The following is a 23,773-nucleotide window of genomic DNA, read 5'->3' on the forward strand; positions in this document are numbered from 1 at the left end:
CCGCGGGCAGCGGTGAGGGGAGGCTGCAATCCGCTCGCAGCACTCACCCTCAGTCCGTCGCTGCCCGCGGTCCCCCCTCCTCTTACCGTTCGGCGAGCGGCGTCCTCTCCTCTTGACACGCCGCTCGCGTCCTCTCCTCTTCCTTCCCCCAGCGGCAGCATGTCTAACGCTGCACGCTGGGAGCCGGCAAGCATATCAATACGCCGGGGTCACTCACGTGACCCGGCGTTAAAGCGACAGTACAAAAATCACAGTGGGGGGTATAGATACCCCCCACGTGTGTTTGTTAATTCTGATTGGAAGTTATCCAATCAGAATTAAGGCTAGGATATTTATACTTACCTTTCCTGCCTCTCAGTGCCCTGTTGTGGTCTTTGCTTTATGTATTGATACTGAACGTGTGCTTTCTGGTTACGTACTCTCTGGCTTGTTATACTGACTTTGTGACTTTCTCCTACCCTTTGACCTCGGCTTGTTTATCGTTATTCTGTTTTCTGGTTCCCCTTACTCGGCTTATCTCCTGACTATTCTGTGTGTGCTTAGCCCGGCCACTCTAAGGTCCGGTACTGCACACTTTCTGTGTGTGTGTCTGTGTGTGTGTTAGCGTGTTGGGTTCCCCGAATCGTGACATATAGATACATAAACAAATGAATAAAAAAATGAAAATAAGAATAAAAATAAAAATAAATGGATAATTATAGATGTAAAAATTAAATAAAATAATATTCCACCACACTAAAATGGGTCTGGGGGGACTAATAGGAAATGTGCCAAAAAGTGGAAATATGATGTGTAGAATATATATTGCTAGTAATTCGTCTTGACTCTTGAGACTGGGCTGGCAATCAGGCTGCCCTAGTGATACAGTTCGAACAGAGATACTGATTGTCTGGGTAAATCTCGAAGGAAATAGTATGCTTAACAGTAGGAATTATTAGTGTCAAAGAAATAGAATTGATACAGAACGATCTATATCACAAGAGATGTAAATAGAAGGATCTAAAATCTGAAAAAATATATCTAAAATATATATAAAAAACAATAATGTATATATAAAAAACAATATAAATAAATATATAAATAAATCAATAGAGGGGATTAACATATATATGTACAGAAGACTACCCAACTAGCAATAAATAGTAACATATGCTCTCACTACAGAAACTTCATCCAACAATTCAGTGCATGATAGTTCAAAATAAATCACTATACAATCAGCTAGTAGTTGTGAAACATATTATTATACACATGTTATATTAAACATATTCTAACCTTTTAAACATTCTTACACATTACATAGCACAATTGGCTAAATGATGTAATAATTCTCATATAAGAGTGGTTAAAAATGAAAAATGGAACCTGGTGAATAAAATATAAAATATAGGGAAGAAAGTACTCCAAAACAAAAAAGATGATTAAGATAGTAATAAAAGAAAAGTAGAACCGGAAGGATGTGAGAGAGGAGGTAGAAGGATAGCTAAATATAATGATTATCCTCTCAGAGGGTGGACATTATGGATTTTATCTTTATTTATAGAAGGAATTTATAAAAAAGCATTCAGTTCAAAGTCCAGATTTAAACCATTAGGTTCCAATGTGTCCAGAGTGAAAATCCACTTTGTTTCTGTCTTTGGGGTATACTTTGTCAGTAACCGTGCCGGTATTGCAGTAATACCGGCAAACCAAATGCAGGTAATTTTCTCAGAATAAGTGGAGATTACTCTGCAATACCAGCACCGGGCAGTAGGGGTCACTGTGTGTGGAGAGAGGAAGGGATAGGAAATTACAGCATATCCCTCCCTGCCTCTCTCTACTCACTGATCCGTGGGGGAGCAGTAACACAGCACAGAGTCCAGACAGCAGCTCTACAGCTCAGGTAAGTGAGGGATGGAGGGATAGGCAGCAGGGACACATGGGGACACTGAGACACTAGGGGACATATGGGGACACTGGGACATATGGGGACACTGGAACACTAGGGGACATACGGGGACACTGGAACACTAGGGGACATATGGGGACACTGGAACACTAGGGGACATATGGGGACACTGGAACACTAGGGGACATATGGGGACACTGGGACACTAGGGGACATATGGGGACACTGGAACACTAGGGGACATACGGGGACACTGGAACACTAGGGGACATATGGGGACACTGGAACACTAGGGGACATATGGGGACACTGGAACACTAGGGGACATACGGGGACACTGGAACACTAGGGGACATATGGGGACACTGGAACACTAGGGGACATATGGGGACACTGGAACACTAGGGGACATATGGGGACACTGGAACACTAGGGGACATATGGGGACACTGGAACACTAGGGGACATATGGGGACACTGGGACACTAGGGGACATATGGGGACACTGGAACACTAGGGGACATACGGGGACACTGGAACACTAGGGGACATATGGGGACACTGGAACACTAGGGGACATATGGGGACACTGGAACACTAGGGGACATACGGGGACACTGGAACACTAGGGGACATATGGGGACACTGGAACACTAGGGGACATATGGGGACACTGGATTACTAGGGGACATATGGGGACACTGGAACACTAGGGGACATATGGGGACACTGGAACACTAGGGGACACAGACACTTGGGGACACTAGGACACAGGCACTGGAAGACTTGGGGACACTGAGACACAACTGTCCCCAAGTGTCTGTCTCTCAGCCAGTGTCCCCTAGTCTCCCAGTGTCCCCTAGTCTCCCAGTGTCTGTGTTCCCATGTCTCTGTGTCCCTAGTGTCACTAATCAGCAATGATTATTATTTTTTTTAATTTGGCATAGATTGGTGGTAAAATAGTTGCATGAAAAGAGCCAAAAGACCCCAAGTGTAATACCTTAGGTTGTCTTCTTTGAAAAAATATATACATGTGAAGGGTTACTTGGGGATTCCTGGCAGATATTGTTACAATGTAACGTGCATTAATTTTGAAAAAAATATGTAAATAGCAAAGTGCTACTTGTACTTATACCCCTTATAACTTTCCAAAAGAAGCTAAGAGCATGTTAACATTGAGCATTTCTAAACTCAGGACAAAATTTAGAAACTATTACCATGGGTGTTTTTTGGTGGTTGTAGATGCGTAAGATTTTGAGGGTCAAATTTAGAAAAAGTGTTTTTTTTTTAAAAATTGTCATCATATTTTATAACAAATGTTATAGTAAATTATATGATATGATTAAAATAATGGTATCCTTAGAAATACCATTTAATGGCGAGAAAAATGGTATATAATATGTGTGGGTACAGTAAATGAGTAAGAGGAAAATTACAGCTAAACACACACACACCGCAGAAATGTAAAAAGTGCCCTGGTCTTTAACGGTAAGACAATTGAAAAACGGTCAGGTCACTAAGGGGTAAAGGAAGAACCCATGGCAATAGATGTGCAAATGATTGCTGCAAAAAACTTGCAGAAAAATTGTAATTGGCTAACTCAAGACAAGGTGCTGCAGCAACTAAAGAAAGTTAATGTAAACAAAGCTCCAGGGCCTGACGGTATTCATCCACAAGTACATAAGGAACTAAGTCTAGAAATAAGTTGTGGCGGAACCAGCCTCACCACTGGGCATTGGAGAAGACTGATTGCCAGCCTCCTGCCATGTGACTATAGCCCCTGGGATGTATTGCCTGCTCTCCTGTACTGCTGAGGATTGCTACCAACTGGGTGGATTTGGCTATGGAGCTTGTGTAGTGCCCTCTGTTGGTAGCAACAGTAATATGCACTACCTGAATAGCAAGAGTGGTAATTTGCATATTCGGGTAGATTTGCATATCGCTATGCTAAGCTCTTTTAAGAGCTAGTTCCTGCTTAGCTCTGAAGGAAGAGAGGTTTGGCCTGCGGTGGTTGTGGTGTCGGCTATAGTGCTTGGAATCCTCAAGAAGCGCTAGGAGCATCCATCAACGGAAGTACCCAGTCGGGGTGCCAGGTGATCCGTTACATAAGTGAACCTCTGTTTTTAATTTTTCAAGATTCTTTTCTTTCAGGAAGTGTTCAGGAGGATTGGAGGAAGGCAGATGTGGCTCCTGTATTCCAAAATATAGGAATATATAGACCTGTGAGCTTAACTTCTGTGGCTGGAAAAATATTTGAAAGGTTATTAATGGATACTATTTAATGTTAATAAAGCTGCAAGGCTCACTCATTATTGCACCCAATGGGACTTTGTGAACTGGTTTATGGACTTTGTGTAGAAGCAGGTGGTTTGGCCAATATCACTATATGAAGACAAAGTACTTACTTGGAAATCATTAGGGTTTTCTTTGGTATACAGCAAAATGTGAGTGTTAATCTGTTCTGGAGACCATGGCCGTTGGCGTATTGGCCTAGACATTGTTCCTGCCCAAGGAGAATCATCTGTGAAACATCCAATTCTACTAAAGCAGACCTCTTTACCTTTAAATAAGAAACAAAACAGACCCAAATTATATATTTATCCAGTTAAGGCTTCCGTTAATTATTTGGTTGAAGGTTCCATCCAATAGGAGTTTTAAGGAATGACTGCCAGTCCGTAGCTGGAGGAATAGTTACTATTATTAACTTAAAACAAGGTTAGCATTGATAAGGAAATAATTGTGTATTTAATATAGTATTTCGGGGGCGTGGCCAGCTGAGCAACGACTAAGACGTGCTTGTGTGGAGCTCCTGCACACAACGTCTAAAATAGACCTAAAAAGCCACAAAACTACAGCACTGGGACCCTAAAACCAAGCTGCCATCAGAGCTGAAGCCCCCAACAGAGAGATGGGGCGGAAAACCAAAAGACTAGCCCGCCCGGAGGGCTCCTATCTGCCCGACATCAGACGCTCCTTTGAGAGGCCGCAGCAGCAAACACAACCCAAAATGGCGCCGTGCAGGCCTCGAAGTGCCAGTGAATCAGACTCCTCTATGGAGGAAAGCAACCCTCCGGCACCACAAGCCGCTACCGCAGTATACCAGTCAGAAGAATCGGACTCGGATGACTCACCTTCCACGAAAGGTGACATCAAAAAGCTGTTACTAGATTTGCGGGAGGTCTGGAAGGCCGACCTGGCTGGCGTGCAATCAGAGGTGGCAGGCATCAAGGCGCGCCTTGGCGCAGTGGAAGGCCGGGAAGGAGACAGGGACACCTTGCTCACAGACACCAGAACGCAAGTGGAAAAACTGTCCCACCAACTCCAACGACTCACACACACTGTGGCAACAATGGAAACACGCCATCGCAAGAAAAATGTCCGCATACGCGGAGCCCCAGAAGACATAGGCCCGGAGGCCTTGCTAGAGTATACGAACAGGGCAGCAATAACCATGGGGGCAAAAAAAGATGGCGATACTTGGCCGATAATGGCAGCATTCAGGATTAGGAAGGCCCCGACCGCCCCGGTGGATGCCCCCAGGGACTTAATAGCCGTCACCCGAGACATCTCAGTCAAAGCAGCGCTTATGGCCCACTCGAGGGAAACACCCACCACTAACATGAATAACCACCACATCAGAGTTTTCAATGACCTCCCGTTCTCAACCCTGATGGAGCGGCGGAAGTTAATGCCAATCACCCGCCAACTGCGAGACAGGGGTATTAGATATCGCTGGGGGGCAGCGGGCACGCTAGTCGTACCACATAAAGACACTATCCTTACACTATCCGCAGAAGAGGACCCCACGAGATTTCTACAGAGCTTACAGCAGCTACAGCTGATACCTCCGGAACCGGGGAGCGGCAAGACTCCAAACGGTACAGGTGGAGAAGGAAATACAGAGAGAGACACTGGTATGGTGAAAAAGAGGGGGAAACAATGACTGCAGAACACCCCATTACAACACAAGACAAAGTGACAGTTACCCACATGCCGAGTACCAAGGATTCCAGGATTGCTGACATACTCGGAACATCTTTGCATGCAATGACGCTCACCGTGATGCCATCCTGTGTCTAAGCGCATATGGTAGCGGGAATGGATTCAGGTGTTATAAAGAACTTGATGGACCACGGTGCTCCTGAGGCATACAGGATATCGTCACATTTTGCCTGAAAGCAGAATCCCTACAGTGCTAGGACATAGCCTATTCAGCAGCCACCTGGGATACCCTCCAAGACCAAGTTGTCTTTTTTTTTTTGTTTTGTTTTTTTATATATACTGCATGTTAGCAGTGGCATTAGATAACATTTCAAGGCTTATTCCGGGACAGCTCTTAATGTATGTAGGGGCTACTAATACTCAGATTTTTAGATTGCCGCATTTTGAACCTCTGTTTAATAGCTGTTATTTCTAGTCTTGCAAGCGCGGAAGGTGTGTTTGCATCACAAATCTGAAAACCTCCTGAAAACTCTGATTTAGGTCCTAGTTCTCAGCCATTGTACTTGTGCCGGTATCGGTTTACTCCTGAAACAAAATTGTAAATGCACAATTGCGTTACATAGTTGATTACTAATTTTACAGGTAGAAATGTGCATGAACCTGCATTAGTTTTTAATACCGGTACAGGATAGCTATTTTCATATGTATTGCCTCTTTGGAAATGTATGTTACGAATGACCCGTAGAATGCGCTACTCGCTGCAATTTAAGTTCTGCAGCACCCTGTTGGCTAATGCTAGGCTTTCCACGATGCGCTACAAGCATGGTTGGCCGCCAGGGTCCTAGCGGAACGCAGGTGTGTAGAAGATCCCAGCAACCCCCGAATGTTAACAAAATGTCATACACAAGGTCATATATTGACACCATTAGCTGTAGACCAAGTTTCTCCAGTACTGTGCACGTTCGTTTCCAGACCGAAACACAATTGTATACAGCTTCCCCTCCAGGATTTATGTCCGTGGAAACTGCTACCTTGAATAGTGCCTGTTTAATTGTTACTTACTTTTTAATCTTTAATTTTTAATTTTTATTATGTTCACCCATCCGATAGTTACATTTTTGCATACGAATACGGTTACGTGGCTATACACAGCCAGACATACGAATTAGTGCAAATTCCTCCAATGTCCATACAATATCGTCAAATATTGCCTATCTGATATATACTTGTTGAGACAAATGAAAAGTGCATGACATGTATAAGAATGTCCAAGGATGATATATGTACAAATAGGATGTATATACGGGTGAATTTGGAAGTATTTGTGTAAACACTGCATTTAACAAAAAGTATCACAGCTTGATGTATATGCCTTGCCTGATCTACCTAAACGCGCCACAACTGGTGCGCTGTATCTGAACAAGCTTGCTCCCTTAACTATCCTACCCTTTATTTATACTAACTATGCGTAACTAAGAATGTAACATAAACTATTTTCTTGTTCTTAATCTTTATGTCCAGATTGACTCGTTTCCATGATACCTTAGCACTCACTAATCGCTTTAGACGTATGATGTATGCCTTCCTTACAAAAAATGTGCAGTTTCTCTTCTAGACATGTAACATTGGATACTTCTGTCACTAAGCAATGCCATGATTACTGATATCCTGTGTATTATCTTTAAACACAACAAAAATAAAGAATTTAAAAGAAAAAAATATAGTATTTCATGTTTATAGAGTGTTTTGCGCAGCTCCGATACCACGACTAGGTATCTCTGCCGACTCTTCCTCAAAGCTGTAAGAAGCGCTATTGTGATTATAACCCTTTCCCCTCAGCAAATAGACGATGATACATAGTTCTGGGAGTCAACTGAACTTTATTAGGCCAGACTCAGCTTTTTATGCACGGACCCCCAGCATGGGGTCTCCATAGAAAAATATACAAGTCCCTCTCAGGCGCCTCTGTGCCTGAGATATAATTAAGTTCAAAGCAGGCTAACTCAATTATCTCTCAGTTACAGGATGTAATACAAAATCATACAACACAGCCCAAAAACATATCACAATTATACAGGAACCCCACAAAAGTTATATCCCCTGAGTGCCCAAGTTGTCCAAATAGTGCTCAGATCCCTTCGGTAGAACGGAATGCCATTCGGGTAAAGTTTGATAGCCCCAAATAGTTAGACAGGAAAAGAGGCAACGGCCGTTCTCCTTTCAGGGACTCCAATACAAACACCGACAAATGCTCCTCCTGGCTTTTAGGGAGCTAATGTTCCCCCTGTTCGGCAGTTAATTTCTCCCAAACCCCATTCTCCTAAATGGTCAAGAAGCTGAACGGGCAGCAGTACAAGTTTCCCTAGCGTTTGCGGGATCGCATAGACGGCATAGAGTTACATACCCTTGGCGACCATGTACCGCCTGAGTTCGGGAGACAAAATGGCTGTGTGACAAACGCTCTTTTCCTCGGACATTAACGCGTGGTGCTTCCCCTACGCTGCATGGATCTGAGCTCTAATTGGAGAACTTGGGCCCTCAGATCCGGGCTATTTGAGGATCTATTATTTGTGGGGTTATTGTATCTTTTTATGATGTTTTGGGGTATTTTTATGTTTTATTTTTTTTGCCTCTCTGTTCCTGGGCGATAATTAGCTTACTAGTCTTTAGTTTGGAGACCCCCTGCTGGTGGCTGTGTATATAAGCAGGCAACTTGGCCATAATAAAGCAGTTTTTCCTCACCCTTCACTCAGTCTGGGCTAGTGTTTGGGTGGATCAGCTATACTATCTGCAGGAGAGCTTAATCACTGAATCAATGAAAGTCTGTAATACGAGATTCCTAGCAGGGCCTCTCAGTTCTATGTCTGGAAGTGGTTTGAAATTAAATTAATTTCAACTAATTCATATTACAAAGATGAAATCCTACATCAGATTATTTTACCCCTAAATTTGTTGTGTTTTTATATGTTAAAATAAAGTATATTTTTACTTATTTATCGGTTCCTGAAACTTAAATTTTGGAGAATAATATCGCTGGGACCATCTACAGTACAACAGTCTAAGTAGGGGATATCATATCTACTGAGCTCAGAGCCGACCTTAATGGCTCTGGAAAATGTGAGTGCCCTTTGTATTTTCTGCATGGATACCACGTTATATGCAGTCTGTGCTATGTCGCTTTTATGTTTTTATTAACAGATTCTACCTCATTTTCTCCTGCTATTGTGATTTACCTTTAATACCTGTTGCGTTATCACCTTATTTTCGTCATGAAAAATATAAGTATTGTTATACTACGGTCTAGTAATTTCCCTAGCCCCCCAGCAAAACTGTGAAATCTCCTCAAAAGTTGTTAAAAGAAGGGAAATAACCCCAAATTAATGCAACATTAGTTGAAACAAAAACTCAGATAAAATACTGTCGTCAGTTGTTGAAAGGATTTAGTCATGTTGAAGAAGTGAAAATGTTAATATAATGAAAGAAATGCTTAAGAATCAGCCTGATCTGTTAGACAGAACCCATAAAACCATGTCTCACATGTCTAAGAATTAGATTTAAATGTTAATAATTTTGACAAATTGCAAAGACAGATTGCTAATCTGGGGAATGCAACAGATATTTTGTAGAAAAAATCTAAAAGATTTGGATTTTACTTTGAAAGCAGATGTTGATAATAAAATGGTGCAGAGGTTAAGTTGTGAAACGGGGCAGGAGAGAAGATAGAAAATAAATTGGAAAATGTGCAAGGAAGGTGTCAAATGGATAATCTCAAATTAGGCAAATTGATAAAAAAATTTGACTAAATATGATGAGAAGAGAGGACCTTTTTATAATCTGAGTGTTTTTGAAGGTGAAATGAATAAAAGAAAATTTGATGATGTGGTAGCCACCAGAGGTCATTTCATCTGGCTGCCAACCTCATTAGGTGAATGGGTTAAAAATTAACTCATTGATGTGTTGGAGGATAAGGCAAGTGAAAAGCCCAGGGTTGAGTTGGAGGAAATGTTTCCAAATATATTGCTAATGGTTGTACAGTGTGCAACTGGTGTGGATAGTTTTCAATTTTCTACTCTTAATTAAAAATGGAGAAAAATGATGATACACGTGTTTGTGCTAATTTAAAGGAACACTATAGTCACCTAATTTACTTTAGCTAAATAAAGCAGGTTTGGTGTATAGATCATTCCCCTGCAATTTCACTGCTCAATTCACTGTCATTTAGGAGTTAAATCACTTTGTTTCTGTTTATGCAGCCCTAGCCACACCTCCCCTGGCTATGATTGACAGAGCCTGCATGAAAAAAAAAAACTGGTTTCACTTTCAAACAGATGTAATTTACCTTAAATAATTGTATCTCTAAATTGAACTTTAATCACATACAGGAGGCTCTTGCAGGGTCTAGCAAGCTATTAACATAGCAGGGGATAAGAAAATCTTAATTAAACAGAACTTGCAATAAAAGCCTAAATAGGGCTCTCTTTACAGGAAGTGTTTATGGAAGGCTGTGCAAGTCACATGCAGGGACGTGTGACTAGGGTTCATAAACAAAGGGATTTAACTCCTAAATGGCAGAGGATTGAGCAGTGAGGCTGCAGGGGCATGTTCTATACACCAACACTGCTTCATTAAGCTAAAGTTGTTCAGGTGACTATAGTGTCCCTTTAAGGAATAAGGCATGGGATTTGATTAGACAGAACTGTCTGCTATGTCTAACGAATAGCATAAGCAGAGTGTTAGTGAATTGGTCTCTACAATAGAAGGGTTACCAAATGAGATAAAATTAAGAGCTTTTGATGCACCAAAAGTAGATTTTGCTGCCATGGAAATGATGGAATCCTGGCAATTGTTGAAAAAGGAAAAACACAGTAACAACTAACATGTTGCACAGACACACTTTTATCTAGGGATGCTTCGGCAGGACTGGCCCCTATTAAATGTATCTAGTGAAGAAGGTAGAGGGAGATATGAGGTTATTGATGAAAATGGTGATTTTAGAGGGAGGATATACCACAACAAAATTACCAGGTTACTAGAAACTATTCGGCCCCACCCCAAGAAAGATATTCTAGGGTTAATTAGAGTAATCCTATGGTATGCTATAATTGCAAACAAGAAGGTCATGTTAGGAGATATTGTCCTAAATATGAGGAAAAACCTTACCCAGTGAAAGGAAAAGCCCCTCATATATCAAATCCATATGAAGAGTGTATACATATGTTAAATGCCATTGAAAGAAAGGTGGAGGCAGTCACAAATCCACAAGTGAAATCTGCCTACCCCCTAAATAAATAGGGATGTGTAACCCCTAGTTATTATCCAGTCTATCTTGCTAATATAACTCTGAGTGAAGATAGACGACAATATATTTATAGAAGACTAGAAGGTATATAATCAAGTTTTTTCTAGACACAGGAACAGCCGTGTCTCTTAATAACACATGCTTGTCTTTAAACATTGAAGCACAATATCAAAATCCCTTCTAAGTTTTAATGGAACACATGCGCATGCAACTCTATCCACTGATAATGACATTGAGTTTGAAGGAGAAAAAAAAAATATTTTGTGATTTATGGGTGCACCCCTTCTCCCACTGTACTATTATGGGAATGGATGTTGTCAATGGAAAAAAATTGTATGTGGATTTATTAAATTTAGTTTTGTGGCAAACTCCAGGTGAGAGCAAAACAGATTGAGTGGTTAAACCTAATAATTTAATATGGTATAGTTATATCATGGATGTAAAACAGAGTGAAGTGTCACATTCTATACAACAAGATGATCAGTTTGTAACATATCTTAAAGAAAAATACCCCACAGTGCGGTCTAAGTCTAAACGAGATTGCGGGAGAGTGAATTTGCAAGTTGTAATTGTAGGTCTAGACCCCCCTGCAGTAAAACAATATAAAAGATAAATCATATATGATATGGCAGGGATAGCAATATGCTAAAAATATAATGGATACGTTTATCTGGATAGAGGAAGTTGAATAGAGTTGAAATCTGTTAAAAGATGCTCTCACACAAGCGCCTGTGCTAGCTGCTCCCATTGACACAGTACCATATATTGTTCAATGTTACGCAGGTATCTCTTCATTAATAGCGGTTTTAATGCAAAGGTAGCATGACTCTTTATGAATGCTGGGATATTTTCCTAAAATTATGTCTCCAGTGAAAAGGGAAATGTTTTCCTGTGTAAAACAGCTCGTGGCTGTATGTTGGGCTTTAGAAGCAACACAACACATTGTAGGATTCGGACAGATAATTTTACAAACCCCTCAAATATCTAAAACTGTTAAAAATTATTCGGATTTAGGAGTACATAGCCAGAGGGTGGCTCGTTGGATATTGAAGTTACAAGATAAAAATATCTTGTTCCTGATTTGATGGAAATATAGGGAGCGCCACTGGAGTTTGCTTGAAAGCAGGCTATTTAAAGTAGGAGTTAAAAATGTGACAGATCCATCTGTATAGACTAGTAATGCTGGTTCGTCTGTTTGCCGTATTTCGTTGGATTTCCTGTCCGTATACCCTGTTCGTGTGGTTCTGGAATACCGATTGAAACTACCGAACAGACGGCCACCCAGGAGAGGAGTGTGCTGCTGGTTAACCTCTTGGCCCCAATTAGAACGTTGTGGTTAACCACAGACATCTCTCCATTCCATTCGAACGGGTGGTCGTCGTTCGTATGCCGACCACAAGACGGCAGCCATTTTGGGACACGAGGAAACTCAGTGGTGTTTGGTGTCGATCTTATGGAACTAAAAACGGACACTTTATCTACCGAACACTGCTGGAATCGGCCGCCCGCCTTCTATTTCGTCGAGGCATACGAACACCGGTCAGTTTGGGAGTTTTGTAACATACGTATGGACTTCACCCAGATAGCCGTCCCATGGAGTCAATCGTATACCGAAAGGACTGGTGAGAGACTTTGACTCCATGGCGATTGAGCTGTGTACATTGGATCTGAGCGCTATTCGGTAGGGATGTGCACTCAGATCCAGGCTATCTGGGGATACGCTACATGAACCACATACATTCGGTATTTTCACAGTTATGTATTTTCATGTATTTTTATTACTGTATCTAAAATGGCGATTTGTCTCTATCCCTGGAGATAATTAGATTTCTTCCCCAATTATCTCCGGGATAGAAAAGAAGGATTTATGGGTAATGTGGGAAGGACTTATACTAAAGCCACTGCGATTGGCTACTGTCCAATATGTCTTACAGTCTTCCACAAGGTCCCCTAGGGGAGTGTCCACCTTGTGGAGACCTGCATAAATACCGGGCAGGTAGCCCTCAATAAACACATTCCTGTTTGACCTTCAAGACGGAGCTTGGTCTTGTTTGTGGAGGGAATTATTACTGGGACAGTGCTTTCGTTATTTCTAGCTGTGAAAGGAGTTCGGCTGATTGGATGGTCGGGAGTTGCCGCGTTCGTATTCTCCGTTAGGGAGTTTGACGGTCGGCTATACAGAACCTGCATTTCTAGAGAAGGGGATTATCTACTAAACGGCGGCTTCATCTATCTGGCGGTGAGTGTCGTAACAAAAAAAAAACAGGAGTTTCTTGCAGAACTGGTGGACTGTGGTTGGTATTGGTTAATAACAAGTGAAATAAGCAGGTTTAATTATTTTTTTTAAAGTTACACTTTTTAATTAAAACTTTTTTCCCTGTTTCATATATACATATATATTTCTTTGCAGTTTTTATTTAAAACGTTGTCCCTTTTTTAATATATTTTTCTCCTTGCTGTTTTTTTAAAGTTTTCCTTTTTTTTTTTCCTCTCTTGTTGTTTATACTCCCCTCACACGAGAAGGATTTGGGAATTGTTATAGACAACAAATTAGGCAGCAATATGCAATGTCAAAATGTCAATCTGCAATCGCTAAGGCCAGTAAGGTTGTGTTACGTATAAATAGGGACATAAATTCTCTGGATGAAAATATAATTTTGCCTCTTTATAAATCGCTGGTTGAATATGCTGTGCAATTTTGGGCGCCTGTTCTGAAGAAGGATAATATGGCACTAGAAAAAGTGCAGAGACAAGCTACAAAATTGATAAAAGGAATGGCGCATTTTAGTTACGAAGAAAGGTTCAAAAAAGGGTCCCTGAGAGGGGATATGATAACATTATACAAATATATTCAGGGCCAGTACAAACCATTATCTGGAAATCTATTCATAAACAGGGCTATACATAGGACACGAGGTCACACATTTAGGCTGGAAGAAAGGAGATTTCATCTAAGGCAAAGAAAAGTTTTTTTTTACAGTAAGAGCAATAAGGATATGGAATTCTCTGCCTGAAGAGGTGGTTTTGTCAGAGTCCATACAGATGTTTAAACTGCAATTGGATAAATACTTGCAAAAACATAACAAACAGGGATATAATTTCTAATTAGTGGGGTAATAGCTGCTTGACCCAATGAGAAACCTGACTGATATTTTGGGGTCAAGAAGGAATTTTACCTAGTTTGTTGCAAAACTGGAAGCGCTTCAGACTGGGTTTTTTGCCTTCTTTTGGATCAACAGCAAAAACATATGTGAGGAAGGCTGAACTTGATCTACCCAAGTCTCTTTTCTGCTATGTAACTATGCAACTATGCAACTATGTAACTATGTAACTATGTAAAAGGAAATGGAAACAGAACCCAGATCTCCTTTTGAGAAACAAGCAATACAAGGGGCTCCTTATTTATATGTGGATGGAACTAGATTTTATGTTGATGGATAACATCACACAGGTTATGTCGTATATTATGATCAAACAAAAGAAATGCAAAGCTACAGATTGCCAGGCCATATGTCTGTTCAGATAGCTGAATTAGAGTCCGTAAAGAAAGCTCTAGAAATAACAGTATATATAATCAGTGACAGCAGCTATGTAGTTAAAGTTTTAACACTTCACCTCCCAATATGGAGAATAAAAGTAGAATGGTAGATTCTCAGGATAAAGCTTTAAAACATGCAGGTATTCTGGCAGAACTGTTTAATTATGCAGAGAAACAAATGGGTTAGCCAATGGATTTAGATACTGAAACTGGCTTGTAAGGGGTTAAACATGAGGAAACACAAACGTTGTACCATTTGTGCCTAGTGGATTATAGCAAGAGCTGACTGCATTCAATCATTGTACACTGGGCAGTTGGGTACAGGAAAACTGCCCTGCAAAATAAATGGTATCATCCCAAGTTAAAACAAAGGTGTACAAACATGTGCAGGAGTGTTTCATTTAATCCAAGACCTAAAAATTAGAAATCAAAATTGAAGATACGTTTAAACCAGGAAGCAAGGTGATGATAATTTCATTAAGAACACCAGGTTCCTGGCAGGCAGGTTGGGGAGGTCCGCATGTTACTCTAAAGAAATTAGGACAAAGTGTCTTACAGGCTCAAAAAAAAAAGTTGGTACAAAATATTATAAATCAATAATTGTACATAGTGATCAATGTAAGACATTTACTAATGAATAAGAATAGTAAACTGCCATCTGTTTTTATATTACAGAACCAATAATGTTTGTTCATGGACAAAGACTGTTTGAATTTAAAAAGGACAAATTGTTTGGACTTTCAAAGGACATTATGGACAGAGGATTTGGTTGGATTTGCGTGTGGATTTGGTTGGAGAGGACATTATTTCATGGACTAAATCAAACCAATTTTTTTTCTGGATAATATAAAATGTATACAATTGCACAGCATAATAACTATGATACTGCTATTTATGTTAGGTAAAATCAATGCCCAAGGTTAATTAATAAATTTGGGAAAAATGTCAAGGTAATTGTAGAAAGAATTTTGTTCTTAGATAAATTAGGCGGGAGTCCAGAAATGAAAGGGTTAAAATGGTTTGTGATATTAGGCAGACAGACTGCCCAGATTTGACCCCCCTCCTTCTTGGACTCAGTGTAAAAATAATACAGACAGCTAAACCCCTCACTGTTTTCTCAACTGGAAATGGCCGTGTTAAATGTCAATGATCACCAAGCCAGACTGTAACTTCTGAACTTAGTTGTTCTTGGTGCAATAAAAAAACATTATTTGAGGTCTTGCAGATATTTTAACAGAGATATCATATCAAAAGCAAAGCGAAATTTAATTTGTTGATTGAAAATTTTCACAGAGAAAATACATGTAGTAATAAATCAATAAAGGACTTTATTTGTAAACTGATAATCAGACACATATTTGAGAAAAAAAAAATCATAGGAATTAAAGTAAGTTATGGTGCCTTATATTTCAAAATAAAATAAAAATAAAAGCATCACAGGGGAAAATTAAATATATTTAATGTAGGATTTCATCTTTGTAATATGAATTAGTTCCAAACCACTTCCAGATATAGAATTTAGGAATCTCGTATCACAGACTTTCATTGTATCACCACATATGGTTCTTGTGCAGATAATGATGCATAAAATCCTGTTGATATTAACCTTTGATCCAGCATCGCAAGCCAGACTCCCTGTGTTTTAGGAAGGCTCACATTTCTGAAGGCATTCATTTAATGTATATAAAAAGTCCTTGGTGTAACCTATATTTTACCGCCAAATATAATGTATGGTTTTAATCATAGGTTGGACATAATGATTACTAAGCCACCACACTTTTTTCTATGATAGCCAATTATTTTAAAGTATCAGGCAACCTCATGGGTACACCTTCTTAGTAACTGAAATTAGACCTATAAAAACGATTGCAGTTAGAATTTCTTTACCAATACTTTTTAACATCAAAAATGGATACTATCTTGAACATTGCTGTATTGGTCCACACAGATGTGTGCAGGGACTTTATGTTACTTTGGCAGGTGTGTATGTTTGAATAAATATACATTTTTGGCTGCAAGACAATGTGATTCGATTATTGGAACTCTGGTGTGAAACACAAACATCTCCTGAACAGCTAATTTCCTACAATGTATTTTTCCAAAACTTGACTATGAACAGATCAGGACTGAATGGATTTTTGTACTGTCAATAATCAGATCAACTCATACTATAAAACTTGCTACTCCTCTAAATGTAATTGCAAATATTTAGGTATTGTGTGATTTGCTATTTTCTGTGCTACGTATTATGATCTAGTTTTCATTACAATACTTAAAGAATATTATACGTGTTATCATTTTCATACACCAATCAGCTTGTTTTGTTTATATTGATTATTAAACGTAACATCCAGTTATTACTATAATTCAAAAATGCATTTCATGCAAACTAGCTTAATTATTACAAGAAAAAAAAAGAAAAAAAATAGTGCAGATGGTCTAAAAGGTGCTAGAAAATGGCTAAAAGCACTCATATGTAGCGGAACCTATAAAATATTGGCTCTTATGGCAGCATCACACCACTGGCTCGGTAGCGTCTTCTCCAAAGGGGAGATAACTAGAAAAGCAACCAATGTGTGGTATTATAGACTTATAAACCTGCAGGATGCTTAAACGATGTAAGATTCTTGAGGCTACACTACAGCTGGCTGAGGAAGCTCATGGATGAGTGAAATGCGTTTCGGCTAATTTGGACTTTTTATTGGACCTTTTAATTTTTCAGAGTATTATACCAAATGTGTTTTTATTTTTCTCTGTAACAAAAAAGTTATAGGTTATTCAAATGAAGTTCCCTGAAGCCTTAAATAATCTTCATTTGGGTGGTACCATCCCCAGAAAAGTGGCACTCTGCTTATTACCCTTAGAGCCAGGAATTGAAGGCTCTAAAAAAGGTGAGCTTAATACCTATCATATGGTTTAAGGTTTATAAGTCTATAATACCACAAATTAGTTGCTTTTCTATTTATATCCTCTTTGGAGGAGACGCTACTGAGCAAGTGGTGTTATACTGCCATAAGAGCACAAAAGTTAATCTTACGGAGCCAATATGTGAGTGGTTTTAGCCATTTTCTACAACCAATTTTAACTTTTAGACCATCAGCACAATTTCTTGTCTTTTTTCTTTATGTATCTTAAAGTACACTATATTGCTATATTTGTGGGGTAAGTCAAAGAAATCCCTGCACAGGCTAGATTCCAACAGCCCTCCACCAATAGGTACATTTTATATCATACTTTGGCTATTTAGAATTTGTTGTGGGTAAAAGGGTATCCCACATTAAGTATTGAGCTGCTAAACACTGAGGCATGTTATTGTATCCCACACTATCTACTAGTAGAGGTAGATTATAGTTTAATTTTTTTAGCACTATTATTATCCTTTGGAAATTTACATTTCTATTGTGCCAATGTGCTTGTTTGTTAATATTAAGGTCACAGTCCCCAAAACATATTCCAGTTTGTATGAATGTTTCCATTGAAATCAAGAGTAATCAATGTCAACATAAAAAGGTAAATCTGTAATACACTATCCTGGGAGTAGGCAGCGTAGATAACAGGTTCGTTTAAAGAGCTAGCTAGACACAGTTTAAAGAAAATATAATCTAATGTTGGTGAATGTAATTATGACAGACATATTTTTATTAATCCTATCTTTAAATATTGTAAAAAGGGATCCTATTAAAAGCAAGCCATCGATCGAAGTGATTGAACAGATAAAATAAATCACTTGTACCTAGAATTAAATCAGTGTGTTAAGTGTCTTACCTGTCACAGAGCCAAGTAAGCAGAGAATGAAAGAAAAGAAAACGACCATCTGGAAACAGAAAACAATAGATTCGAATAATATAAACGATGTGTTAACTGAATATGCATAACATTTACAGTATTTCACAATATAATGAAGGTAATAAATCAGCCTTTCAGAGTTAAATGTCATTAGACCATCAGGAAACAAACAAAAAAAACACATCTCATGTGGCACATATATATCCAAAGTTGAATAGTTTTTTTTTTTTTTTTTGTTTCTGAAACACCTGACTTGTTTATTATATATATAATATCAGTAATATACTGAGAAAAAACGGGATAAAAGAGTCTTGCTAGGGAACAGATTCTTATCACAATATGACTCACCTTGTCGTTTGTGCAGTTCCAGTCATTGGCAAATTCTCTATGAAAGGTTGATATTTATATTTAGGAGCATTGTGGGAGGAGTCCATTCCAATTCTAGTATTTATCATCATTCATTGTGCTTTTAGCAAGTGCAACGAAACATTCAGATTGCAATTCGATTTATTATTTTCTCTTTTCTTTTCCTTTTTCCATTCCTTATGTAAGAGTTGAGGCAATGTGAATCAATGGTCTCTGGAGAACATTCAGTTGCAGCGTACATTTACTGCTTTTGGATTTCATTTCTTTAACGGAGTATCAAGTTTATTTCATTGGACACCAAATCTTAAGGATGAGTGTTGCACTCATCTGTATATTTTTGTGGCTGTGTATACTTACACGCGTTGGTGATCACTGGAACTGATTGATGTGCAATCATCCAGTCTATCGAGCTATCAGTTCATCGGAACAATTAATATCTGGTGACTAACCTATCCTCATTGGATGACATTGGGCTCTTTCCACACAGCCTACGTTGATAATCTGTTGATATTGTGCAATGTATGCATTTTTACATGCTGAAATTATTACACAATAACATTGTAACATTCCATTTAGGAGTTTATGGTTTCTCCCTTTTACAAATGTAATTTTAATTGTAATATTTAATAAATCCTATTCATTTCATTTTCATTTTATTTATAGCGCGACCTTACTCTAATAGTTATTTGATAAACAAGACATCAGTACAGAAAAGGCATAATTAGCATAAGCAGGAGCAGTCCATGTTTCAGTTAGCTGGAGCTATAATTTATTTAGAATGAGGGGAAACGATACTTTCACCTACTTTTCAGCCCAAAACAGGTGCACCAATAAATCACAAGGCACCTGGTATGACAGACCAGTTGTAGAACTGGTTGAACAGGGATCATAAAAACTAATAAACGGAACTTTTGCATTGTATAACAATATTACCCTGGGTGCAGCATGGTATCACAATATTACCCTGGGTGCAGCATGGTATCACAATATTACCCTGGGTACAGCATGGTATCACAATATTACCCTGGGTACAGCATGGTATCACAATATTACCCTGGGTGCAGCATGGTATCACAATATTACCCTGGGTACAGCATGGTATCACAATATTACCCTGGGTACAGCATGGTATCACAATATTACCCTGGGTGCAGCATGGTATCACAATATTACCCTGGGTGCAGCATGGTATCACAATATTACCCTGGGTACAGCATGGTATCACAATATTACCCTGGGTACAGCATGGTATCACAATATTACCCTGGGTGCAGCATGGTATCACAATATTACCCTGGGTACAGCATGGTATCACAATATTACCCTGGGTACAGCATGGTATCACAATATTACCCTGGGTGCAGCATGGTATCACAATATTACCCTGGGTGCAGCATGGTATCACAATATTACCCTGGGTGCAGCATGGTATCACAATATTACCCTGGGTACAGCATGGTATCACAATATTACCCTGGGTACAGCATGGTATCACGATATTACCCTGGGTACAGCATGGTATCACAATATTACCCTGGGTGCAGCATGGTATCACAATATTACCCTGGGTACAGCATGGTATCACAATATTACCCTGGGTACAGCATGGTATCACGATATTACCCAGGGTGCAGAATGGTATCACGATATTACCCAGGGTGCAGCATGGTATCACAATATTACCCTGGGTACAGAATGATATCACAATATTACCCTGGGTACAGCATGGTATCACAATATTACCCTGGGTGCAGCATGGTATCACAATATTACCCTGGGTGCAGCATGGTATCACAATATTACCCTGGGTGCAGCATGGTATCACAATATTACCCTGGGTGCAGCATGGTATCACGATATTAACCTGGGTACAGAATGGTATCGCAATATTACCCTGGGTACAGCATGATATCACAATATTACCCTGGGTGCAACATGGTATCATAATATTACCCTGGGTACAGCCTGGTATCACACTATTACCCTGGGTGCAGCCTGGTATCACGATATTACCCTGGGTGCAGCATGGTATCACAATATTACCCTGGGTACAGCCTGGTTTCACACTATTACCCTGGGTGCAGCCTGGTATCACGATATTACCCTGGGTGCAGCATGGTATCACAATATTACCCTGGGTGCAGCATGGTATCACGATATTACCCTGGGTGCAGCATGGTATCACGATATTAACCTGGGTACAGCATGGTATCGCAATATTACCCTGGGTGCAGCATGATATCACAATATTACCCTGGGTGCAGCATTGTATAACAATATTACCCTGGGTACAGCATGGTATCACAATATTACCCTGGGTACAGCAGAGTGTCTTCCAAATAGCCAGGCATGAATGCAAAGCAGACTGTAGTAGGTATAAATATGGCAGTCTTCAGTGTCAGTAAACTTCTATAAATTCCAGAAAAAACAGGCTTTCAAAATCGCAGTTTGCTAAATCACCAGCCGAGTACCGATGGAGACATTACAGATATCATGTTATATAAGGAAACACTGAAAGAGTTAAAAGGTAACGATTATCCCAATAAACAGACATGATGCACACCCATACTGCATATTGATATAAAAGGGTGTTCGTTCCACTCCCCAAATGCAGAATTACATATAAAGACAGTTGGCGAATGACACACCAGCCAGTATTATGAAAAGTTAATCATTCCCACTCTGGTCAATATATTTAGTGCTCCTCGGCCATATTTGTTCTGTAATAACATGTTTAATATTAGATAAGTAAATAGAAACATGCAAGATGTTTATACACAGTGTATGCCTACGTACAATGTGAGTAAAATAGCTGAAAGACATTAAGTGAACAAGACCTCGATTTAGTATTGCTGGATACGTTTTTCAAATGATCACAATCTGTTAGAAAAAAGTTTCAAATGATTTATCTACAGAACGCACCATTAACATCGAGAATGGATCCGAGCCCAGCAGTTAATTTATAGGAGACTTTAATTGAATGCAGCCATACAGACAATGACGTTTCACCCTACGCAAAGTGGTCTGTATTAAATCTTGCTTGATAAAGACCACATTGCATTGGGCAAACCATCATTGTCTGATTGGCCGTAATCCATTTAAAGTCTGCTATACCCGAACTACTGTGCTCGGATTCATTTTCTACTTCCTACTTTGACAAGGGTTTGGCCACCAGTAGTCTACAGTTGCACCAGTGGGATTCTATGTTTGGCAAATGGAAAGGTGCTGTCCCTGGACTGTGAATTGGAATCCAAGTTTATGGGGATTTTTGTAGAGAAAACATTTAAAAGGCCTCGGTTTGATGTTTTTTGATAATATTTCCAAATAATCTAATATTTTTGGATAAACTTTTCAGTATTATAAAAAGTTTTACTTTGTAATATTTTGATAGTACACACATACGCTGCCTGGCCCAAAAAAAAAGTTGCCACCCAAAAAAAGGTCACAAACTGTAATATTTAGTTGGAGCGCCTTTAGCTTTGATTACGGCACGCATTCGCTGTGGCATTGTTTCGATAAGCTTCTGCAAAGATTTATTTCTGTCCATTGATGCATTCATTTTTCACCAAGATCTTGTATTGATGACAGGAGAGTCGGACCACTGCTTAGTTAAATCCAGGTGGCAACTTGTTTTTTTGGGCCAGGCAGTGTGTATATATATATAATTGTGTTCAGGGCATCAAAGCCGTAGAGCTAGAGGTATAAAACATACAGGGATGAGGAAAAGTTGGTTGGGGTGTGCCGTAACCGCCAATGCGGTAGGCCTGAAATAAAAGAGGGACTGCCTTATTTAAATATAACCAGACCTGAGATGGTAGTGAGGAGGGGTCTGGCACTCCTTAAGAGGGAAACCAAGCCCCTCCCACAACTACAGGCCCAGCCTTCAATTTGTGTTCAGTGCATCAAAGATGTAGAGTTAGAGGTATAAAACATGAGGCAAAGTCGGCTGTGGTGTGCCGGAACCCTCGGTGCGGTAGGCCAGAAATAAAAGAGGGCAAAAAAAGATATCATAACAAAATGTATTCAGCCTAAAAATACAACATAGCTACATCACATAATCATGTTCCGGAGAGCTAGCCGTTCTTCTTGTACATGTTGAGGTATGTATCTAGTGTAGGCAGTGGACTTCCACCGACCTAACGTCTTAATAATATGTACCGGAATATTCCTCTTGTAAGCCGTGGTAACGGCTCCTATACGAAATGAATGACCTGAGTAATTTGTTGGGTGAACCCCTAACCGTACCATTAACATTCTAATATAAAGCATGAATCTACTAGTAGTGAGTGTATTTCCGTGCAAAGCAAGTAGTGGTTAGTTTGGTGAACTTAGACTGGAGGAAAGGTAGTGATCAAAAACTTGAACGGGGCACCATTGAATTCTTATGGCATAATACTTCATTTTTACTGTCTGCCCCCTTCCGCTAATTTCTGTGTTGTGTAGTGAAAGTACGTAGTGGTCGTCTGATTTCACCAGATGTGTTCTTGCAATGAAATCAGGGGAGTTGGAGTTAGTGGTGGTGAATTCTTGTGGTCGCTGGTCGGAGAAAACAGCCGGAATGCTAGGTGATATTCTTATGCAGATGCATTCCATTGGTGTATTCATTGAGATGCTCTAATGCTCTTCTGGATATTTCCAGAATGCCATGAATAAAGCAAGATGGAAGGAACTGTCCTGGTTTGACTCCCAAGCGATCCTATAGATCCCCTCTGCCTCAGCAACTCTGTGCACCTACAGAATGATTTAACTTTACTGTTATGCTTGGTGGGGATAGGGAAGCTATGCCTCCAGGACTTCCACAAAGAGCAGTACAGATAATACAGTCAGTGATTTATTCAAGGAGCAGTGGAAGGGGTTTAATCTGAGGGGCAAAATTTAGACAAATACGCAAAACATGAAACATAATTTTACCTAAATTAGGCATTTTTTCATTATTTCATCATAATTCACGAAT

The 23,773-nt window shown here is 39.6% G+C and overlaps 1 protein-coding gene across 1 annotated transcript in view; it reads right to left on the reverse strand.

The window, feature by feature from the left end:
* LOC134575533 (pancreatic lipase-related protein 2-like) overlaps nt 1-4,852 on the reverse strand; it is a 30,531-nt gene extending 25,679 nt beyond the window's left edge. The window contains exons 1-2 of the mRNA XM_063434830.1: nt 4,846-4,852; nt 4,294-4,448 (exon numbers count right to left, since the gene is read on the reverse strand). Of these exons, the coding sequence (XP_063290900.1) occupies nt 4,294-4,448; nt 4,846-4,852 (162 nt within the window). The remainder of the gene's footprint in view (nt 1-4,293; nt 4,449-4,845) is intronic.
* Nucleotides 4,853-23,773: the final 18,921 nt, after the last annotated feature.

The sequence above is a fragment of the Pelobates fuscus genome, chromosome 10 (assembly GCF_036172605.1).
Source record: "Pelobates fuscus isolate aPelFus1 chromosome 10, aPelFus1.pri, whole genome shotgun sequence".
NCBI lineage: Eukaryota > Metazoa > Chordata > Amphibia > Anura > Pelobatidae > Pelobates > Pelobates fuscus.